The sequence below is a fragment of the Miniopterus schreibersii genome (genome assembly GCF_964146895.1).
Source record: "Miniopterus schreibersii genome assembly, chromosome: 20".
NCBI lineage: Eukaryota > Metazoa > Chordata > Mammalia > Chiroptera > Miniopteridae > Miniopterus > Miniopterus schreibersii.
Window position 1 is genome coordinate 12,857,210 of NC_138122.1, and position 8,290 is coordinate 12,865,499.

At 55.8% G+C, this 8,290-nt stretch overlaps 1 protein-coding gene across 4 annotated transcripts; it reads right to left on the bottom strand.

The window, feature by feature from the left end:
* Positions 1–488: 488 nt before the first annotated feature.
* On the bottom strand, positions 489–6,035 carry LOC308550007 (coiled-coil domain-containing protein 74B-like). Of its 4 annotated transcripts, none has more exons than XM_081123286.1 (8): positions 5,707–6,035; positions 4,624–4,668; positions 3,272–3,328; positions 2,183–2,342; positions 1,314–1,500; positions 1,154–1,236; positions 1,016–1,072; positions 489–919 (listed from the first exon to the last, which is right to left on the bottom strand). In XM_081123286.1, the coding sequence occupies exons 1-8, from the start codon at positions 5,951–5,953 to the stop codon at positions 736–738; spliced, it is 1,020 nt and encodes a 339-aa protein (XP_080979412.1). In that variant the 5' UTR covers positions 5,954–6,035; the 3' UTR covers positions 489–735. The 4 variants fall into 4 exon arrangements, with proteins under 4 accessions (XP_080979412.1, XP_080979415.1, XP_080979413.1 ...); XM_081123289.1 differs by having other exon boundaries at positions 489–874; positions 2,183–2,330; positions 5,707–6,008; XM_081123287.1 differs by having other exon boundaries at positions 2,183–2,330; positions 5,707–6,008.
* Between the last annotated feature and the right edge of the window lie 2,255 nt (positions 6,036–8,290).

Sequence of the window (8,290 nt, forward strand, 5' to 3'; positions counted from 1 at the left end):
CTCATCCTGGTTCACCTCCAGGTTTCTGGCAAAGTCCCTGTTCTCTGAAGCTGGGAGAGGCAAAGATTAGCACTGAGGAGCACCCATGAGATGTAAGAGGAAGCTGCTGTACTGGCGATTGAGCGATTGATGATAGGCCCTCACAGGGTGGGGACCATTCTCCTGCACCCTTGACTGTGGCCCTCCACAGAGGACAGTGGGCTTGGCAGAGTGGCTCATTGACTGATCGTCATGTAGACACAAGATGTTGCTGAGGCAGGTGGACGGTGTCTTTCCCGAGGAGTGTCTGGTCAGGCAGGAGACCCTGAGTGCCCATGCACCTGGAAGGCAGCCCTGGGCCAGGAAAGCCCGCTGTATCCAACGGGAGTGCACACTAAGCTTGTTTCCAGAGTGGCTGCCAGCGTCGTCGTCCCCCCCCCATTATAGGGCTGAGTTAGGGGCCTCCCAGGGCAGTGATACCTGACAGCCAGCAAGGAACTAGACTCAGGACTGGGAGAAACAAGCTTTATTTCAACAATTGAGGTAATACTTTTAACATGTTCTTGTGTAAATGCAGAATAGCAAAATACTGAGCAAGAAAATAAACGTTTCTCAGTTCTCAGACCAAGGACTTTATCTGCTGTGAGTTTGTTTTATGTGGAATTAGAGTTCTTTTGGAATGCTACCTAGAGAGGGTTAGTGTCCCCAGCTGTGATCCAGACCTGGCCTCGGACCACTGAGGACTGCTCATGGCACTCAGAGCACGGAGCGGTGCAGCCGTCGGCTCTGCACCACCTGCAGCCTTTTCTGCCGCTCAGCGAAGTTATTCTTCAGGGTCTGCTTTAGTGCAGGCAGGATGGCACGCTCCGCCCCGGGCATTGGGCTCAGGATCAGGCTGGCAGGGGCAGAGGGCGGGCAGCGGAGGCGTGCCTGGGAGCGGCTGCTGGGCAAGGCTCGGAGCCAGGACGTGCTTTCTGCTGTGTCCCACCCTCCTCTCCTTGCAGGTGCCCCACCCATCCCCTGCCCCTGGACTCACCATTTCTTAGAGACACCCTTGGTGGGGACCTTGGGGAGCTGCATGGCCTCCTGGTCCCTGGTGAAGGGAGAGTAAGCGGTGAGCCCCATACAACTGGGCCCCCACTTTGTTGGGACATGAGCCACACTGGGCACTCACTTAGGAGAATTCAGGCCAGCCTCCTCGGGGGCAGCCTTGGATGACCTGTGGGTCCCTTCCAGCAGAGACCTGAGATGCTGCAGCTGAAAGGTAGGGAGAAAAGGCATGGTGGCTGAGGCTGCAGAGCCACCAGGGCTGCCCCCCACCGCCCGAGCCTCACCTCTTGGGCCTGCAGAAGGTTGGCATTCCACAGCTGGCGGATGACCACCTCACACTGCTGAAGCGAGGTGGGTTTGCGCAAGTGGGGGGGCAGGTTCATCAGGCGGGGCGTCCCTGTCACCTGCTTGCCCTTGTGCTGGCTGCCCGCCACGGAGGTTGCCTCTGGATTAAAGGTCTCCACTTCGTCTCTGAAACAGTCATTGCAGCAGCCCAGAGGTGGTCTGCTGGAATTGGTCTAACCACCCACCAACTCTTCAGGGCACTCCCCTCACCATGGGGCCAGTGTAGGGAAGAGGGGCATCAATACAGCCTCAGGATCCTGGTTGCCTTCTGCTGACCAGGGTGCACTGGGGGGGGGGGGGCCTCTGGGACCAGCTGTGATCTGGGCCCATCTCTTCTGCCCCTCACAAGGTACACTGAGGGTCAGATGTAGTTCAAGCTGCCCTGACCCCAAACCTGGTAAAGCTGGTCAAGAGGGAATCTAAGGGCTGCAGAGAAGCAGGAGCCTCTCCTGCTGGCTGTACTACCTGGGAGACAATGGGGTCCCTTTTCTGTGCAAAGTCCAGACTGCTGCTTTCCAGGGAAGGTTCCAAAACCTGGGGTATCCTGCTGACTGTGCCTTCCATTGACCAAGAGAGTTTCCCAGGGTGGAGCCTGGAAACCTGACTCACTATTCTTGGTGAAAAGCAAGCTCGTTTGGTGGCAGCCAGAATCTTTGAGAAAATAAGGGGCTGCTGCTGGCCCCCCCGTGGGCTCAGGTCAGCACAGGGACCCTGTAGGATCCCCAGCTTGGTTCATGCTGGAGGCCAGCCCATTTGGAAGGCAAAGCGATGGGCTGGTTCCAGGGTGTGAACCTACTAAATGCCTTACTTGGCTGGCCTCTGTGCCCCGGGGGCTTTGTCCAGCTTGCTGCTGTGAAGCGGGGCCGCAGCCGGGGGCTTCTCTTCCGGGTCCGTCTTCTGGAGAATGTCAGCTTTCGAGTCTTGCTTCTTGGTGCTGGGCTGAGGCTTGGCCTTGCCTTGAGAGTTGGCTATAGGTCAGACCCAGACAGGGCCAGTTACTGCGGCCATCAAGTGCTTGTTCCCAAGTCCTCCAGGATCAGCTGTGCTCACCCAAGGAACCCCCGCCCTGCCTTAGTTTCCTCCTGGTAAAGGGGAGATAGTAACAGAGCTTGCTCGAAAACATGAGTGAGGGCCTGAGGATGAAGCCTGTGGGCCGTGCCTGCTGAATGCCCTGACACCTGAAACTGCCAGTCTTCTCCCAGGGTTCGGAAAGTGCTGGAGGGCAGGGGAGGTGGCCCTGCAAGCTGCTCCCTAACTGAAGCAGCACCCCATCTGGGACAAAATGAAACTGAATGAGAGGTCTTGACCCAGCCTGCACAAGTTTACTTCCCAAGGACAAGGCCCATGGCCTGCCTGGGTCCTACTTAGAAATAGCAGAGGCCGCTCCTGATAAGAATCTCTGGCCTCTTGGGGAGGCAGATTGGGGAGAAGGGGCTCTTGACTTTGCTCCTCCTGCAAAGGACGCCACAAGCCCAGGGCTCTAGGCAGGGCCATCGTACCTGCGTCCTGCCTGCTTTGCAGGGATGCTACAAGCAGGGCGTCCTCGGCAGCCAGCTCACATTCCCTCTCCGGAAGACCATTCAGAGAGGTTCTGTCAGTGAGTCTGCCCACCACCATGCCGCAGGGTGGGACTGCTGTGGGACCTTGTGTGCCTCACTCGATCACATCACTCTTTGCTGCCAGGTCCACCCAGCCTTTGCAGCCTCTGCCGACCTGTAGTCCTGTCCCGCCCACCTCAGCCCCCCTTCTGATGGTTTCAGCTCACCACACCCTCCTTGGCTCCCTTCAGTTGCCCCTTAACCCTCAGGTCCTTGGGGCCTGGCAAAGGCACTGCCCCCACCTCTAGGGCTGCCCAACATTTGCCCTCCGAGCACGCTGAGGGTGCTGGCACGCTCACCTGACGATGAGTTCGAGATGGACTTGATGGACTGCAAGCTGGAATTGGAGATGCTACCTGTAGGTGAACACGCAGAGGTCAACCCAAGATCGAGCTTCTGCACAGCAAGGGGCTGGGCCCACCTGTGCCTGCCTCCTGGCCTTGCAGGCCCTGGGCCTGGGCATTCATGCAGAGCCCTCCCCAACACTCTGGTGAGGCAGCCCCAGACCTAGCCAGTGCCTGAGGGAGCCAAAACTGTGGGAAAAGTGGTTTCCGAAGGGTCATCCACAAAGGAGGGGGCTTGGGGCCTTAGAAGTAGGCAGGTCCTAAAGGAATACAACCTCTCCTGATGTCCCATCGGGGACCCCACATACACACTGCAGGACTGGAACCGCTAAATGGGCGTCACTGTTTATCTAGGACAGTTCACTGGAGCTGCTCCACCCCACTGGAGAAGGGCCCTCACCATCCCATTCTCTGTGTCCTCCAGGAAGAAAAAGCTTTGGGCAGCCCCCAGACTGGGGCATTCCAGGCTGGCACCACTCACCACTCAGGCTACCTCCCACTAACAGACCTGACCCCAAAGGTTAGTGGGGAGAACATGCCAAAACAGCCTGGGCTGGGCTTGGGGACAGGCAAAGTGAATGGCCACAGATGAGGAAGGGCTTTGGACAAGTGGCTGCAGGTCTCTGTGTCTGTGTTTTCTTCTCCCAGCCCCCACAGTTGCTTCTGAGATGGTAGGAAGGATCCCTGCCATCTGTCCCAGGGAGTGAGGGACCAGAGCCACAGGGCTCGGGCTGTGCTGTGCTGAGCTCCCCAGTGTTTCAGAGGGAAATGAGTAGGCCAGGGCTGCAAGCCAAGTGAAAGAGCTCACCAAGGTAGTGAGGCTGGGGAGGGCAGGGGAAGGGCCTGGCCAGCCCCCCACCTGCAGCTGCTCTGCCCACTGACCCTACTGTTCAGACTTCAGGCCTTGGGCTCCCTGAGAATGGCACCTTCTGTGTTTGTCACCCAGACCATTGCTGGGGGCAGTGGTGTCCAGATCCTCCAGGACCCCTCACCACTAGGACAGTGTGTGGGCCAGTGCAGCTGCTGAGTGGGCACAGGCAGTCTGGAGGGGCTACTCTTTTTTTTTTTTTTTTTTAAATATATCTTTATTGATTTCAGAGAGAGGGAGAGAGAGACAGAAACATCAATGATGAGAGCCATTGATTGGCTGTAGCCCGCAACCCGGGCATGTGTCCTGACCGGGAATCGAACCCTGATCTCCTGGATCCTAGGTCGATGCTCAACCACTGAGCCATGCCTTGCTGGGCTGGCGGGGCTACTCTTGACATTAGTAACTTCCCATCAGGCCCTGAGGGCCTCAGTCTTACCTTTTTTCGGTGGCTTCTGATTCATTATTAGCCTGTAATGGAGATCTGGAAGCAAGCACATGTTCTCATCATTTTCGAAGCTACAGCCACTTTGAGAGAAGCTTGGCTTGCCCTACTCACCCCCTCTTGGCTGAGTCCCCAAGAGGCCTCAGGGACCCTAGGGCACCCTTTGCCTTGGGCACCCTAGGGCCAGGAATGCCTCTAGTTGTTCCCTGAGCCAAAGCCCCTGCATGAATGAGAGCTTCGCCAGAAATCCCACCCTTCATCCCTGATGTCTTACGGGCACCCTCTGCCAGGTGGGGGCTTGGTTCCAGGGGTAGAGGGGTGAGTCAGGATGACCCAGTTTTCCAGGAGCCCCTGGCCATGGATGAGCAGATGTAGTCAGTGCTACAACCAAGTGATCCCCAAGACAGCTGGCCACATCCAGCCTGGTATCAGAGAGGGACTGGGGTGAGACTCAGGAAGACACGGGGAGGGGAGGATCCTGACAACGGATATCCAGTGTTGGAGGACTTGACACTCCAGGTAGAGGCAGCAGGAGAAAGGAGGGGAGTGAGAAAGCCAGGCAGGCCTAGATGTGTGGGGGGAGAGCTAAAGCTGACCAAGGCCAGGGAGAGGGGCAGGGTCCCATGGCGGAGGCCCCAAGTTCCACTTCAGGCTTGGCTCATGGGGCTGCGGAGCCTCAAGGGGTGGAGAGTTAGGAAGGAAGTTCTGCCCCGAGGAGACACAAGGGCACAGGGCCAGAGATGCCTGGGGAGGGGCTGGATGGGGCCCAGGGATCCTTCTGGGGCCAGCATGTCTGCCCTTGATCTGGGTGTGCTGAGTGTGTGAAAATTCACGAAGCTGTATACTTGTATGTTTTGCTTCTCTAAAAAAGTTTTTTTAAATGAGGTGGGCCTGGCCCTGCCTACGGAGGAGAAGGCTGGCCAGGTAACTGTGGGAAATGATGGGGGGAGCGGAGCCTTGGCCTGGGGCAGGGAGCCTGAGCCCTGCGGGGTAGGACTCGGGGTGGGAGGCAGATCTTTTCTCTGGGGGGCCCAACCGCGGGGGGCGCCGCGCCCCGGCCTCGCCACCCGGCCTCACCCTTGTTCTCTCGCTTCAGGTGCTCAATCTCCTCGTGGAGCTTGACCAGCGTCTCCGAGTGCTGCTGCTGCAGGAACTGCAGGCTCTTCTCCAGGTCCAGGACCCGCTTCTGCGCCTCGCTGAGCCCGGGCTGCCCCGGCTGCTGGAGGACCGCGGACGGGCGCTGGCGCGGGCGTGCTGCGCCCTGGGAGACCTGGGTGTCCGAGCTGGGGGGCGGCTGGCAGGCCGCCACCCCCACCGAGCTCATGTCGCCGCAGCTGCTGCCGCTGCTCGTCCACTCGGTGGCCGGGCAGCCCCGGCCTAGTGCCGCGTCGCCATGGAAACGGGCGTGACCTAGGGGGCGGGGCGTGAACGGGGCGGGGTCTGGGCGCTGGGGGGCGGGGTGTGCGAGTGGAGGCGGGGCCTGAGGCCTCCTTCTGCCGGGGTGAGTGCAACGTAAATTAAAAGGAATCCTCGGGCTTAATTAACCGTCAGAGAATTGTCTCCTTTACAGCAGGCCTTAATATTTCATTTCGTTCGCTTGCTGTGTCTTAATGGTTCATTTTTTAAATAAATGATTTGATTACAGGTTCAAAAGTCAAAAGATAATGTTTCCACTTCCAATAACTGCAGAAACCCTCACGCATTATGAAATGTGGGCAAAATATATGAAGACAGCTGCGTGAGGCACTGGAGCTGATAATAGAGGGGTAATGCTGGGTAGCTTGGAGTCTCAGCAGGTGAGAAGCCAGAAGCTGTAACTCCCTTCCAATAGGTGATTGGCCTAAACTGCACATGTATGGGTAAGATTCCAGGATCCCAGGGAAAGGCAGAGCTGCAAGGGCATGGAACTGAGAAGATTCATTTGCTATAAACTCCAGGGGAGACTTGGTAAACACCTCAGTTTTCCATTTAAACCCTAAAAGGGCATTACCTTGGGAATAAAGACTGGGTTCTAGAAATAAGGGCTTTGCACTAAGGTTTCGGGCAAAATCAAAATGTATCTGCCTGAATAAAATTTAAAGCCCAGCCTCCACAAGGTCATGGTGATCCTCCAGTAATTCAACTCCCTAGCAGGGGTGGGGAACCTTTTTTTCTGCCAAGGGTCATTTGGATATTTATAATATTATTCGAGGGCTATACAAAATTATCAACTTAAAAATTAGCCTTGAAAAAAGTTCCTAGATTTATTGACTTTCAAGTCCCACCTGCGGTTACCCTGGCAGGGCCAGACCAAATGATTTCTCAGGCCGTATATGGCCCAAGGGCCGGACATTTCTGACCTCTGCAAGAGGAAACAAAAACTCAACACTTTTCAGAGAGCTATAACAGAACCCAGAGATTCTATGACATATTATCTACAATATCTGATATACAATAAAAATACAAGATATGCAAAGAAACAAATGTTTTTGAATCAATAGAAAAAAATTCAGATTCAATCAACAGAAACAGATTCACAAATTATTCTAGGTAATAAACAGAAAAGTGCTTTATAATAAATATGTTAAAAAAGCTACAGAAGCCCTGGCCAGTGTGGTTCAGTTGGTTGAGCACCATCCAGTGCACCAAAAGATGGCCAGTTCCATTCTCGGTCAGGGCACATGCCCGGGCTTTGGGTTCAATCCTCAGCAGAGGGCATGCAGGAGGCACTAGAGTCATGGTTCTCTCTCATGATGTTTCTTTCTCCTTCTCCTGTCCTCTAAAATCAATAAAAACATTTTTAAAAAAACTAGAGGATAGATATGACTAAGGAGAACATAAATGGAATCAGTAGATTACCTGATGAGTTGGACTGCATCTTTTCAGCTCAGAGAGTTTAGGGGACCAACTGAAGCAGAAAGCTCACCTCACCCACCTTACTAGGTTGCCTAGAGAGAACTTTCTAGATGGTGCTCTGTAGAACACAAGATGCTTGGGATACTACTAAATGCCCCTGGATAAATGGGTCACGAAAGACAGTGGGTCCAGCATGGGCTCCGAGGAACAATACAGCCTGACTAGCTGGTGAGTTTCAGCAGTGCGGGGGGTGGAGCAAAGCCTCGGGACAACCACGGAACTGTGGTCCCGCACCCAGTGCTGCCGGAAGGCCTGGGCCACGTGGTCTGGATTTGGCCCTTTGGCAGCAGTTGCGGTGGCAGCCAGTAAGGGTTGAGGAGGTGAAAGCAGTTCGCATAAACCACCACTGAGACTTCCAGGAAAGAGGTAGAAAATGGCAAGGTGAGAACTCCCATCTCCAGCCTCCCCTGGCCCGAGTCCCGGCCGGCAGCCTCCCCCAGCGACGGCTGTTTCCTCCTCGATGTGCCCCAGGTCTGCTCCTCTCCACAGCCCATGACCAGCCTGTGCTTCTCCCACATGAGCATCCCCCCAACTGCACTTCAGCCGTGGCTCTTGTCCCCCTAGTTCTTTCTCACCTCTGAGTGAACTCTTGGCAGACTTTAACTTGGGATCACTGTGCTGGGCAGGTCCCCATGGCCCCCACATGGAAGCAACTGATACCCCAGTCACAGCCCTACTCCTGACTTCCCAGACACAAGCCATGAGGTGCTGCAGGCTGCCCTTGTGTGCCATCTGCTCCCCGATACCACCTGTGCCATCTGCTCCA

What these genes read in the sequence shown, in the direction of transcription:
- LOC308550007 (XM_081123286.1), bottom strand. Translation starts at nt 5,953, where the DNA reads ATGAGCTCGGTGGGGGTGGCGGCCTGCCAGCCGCCCCCCAGCTCGGAC. An exon ending in CATCTCGAACTCATCGTCAG is followed by an intron (nt 2,343 to 3,271) that starts GTGAGCGTGCCA and finishes TCTGACCTATAG; the next exon opens with CCAACTCTCAAGGCAAGGCC. An exon ending in GGGGCACAGAGGCCAGCCAA is followed by an intron (nt 1,501 to 2,182) that starts GTAAGGCATTTA and finishes TGACTGTTTCAG; the next exon opens with AGACGAAGTGGAGACCTTTA.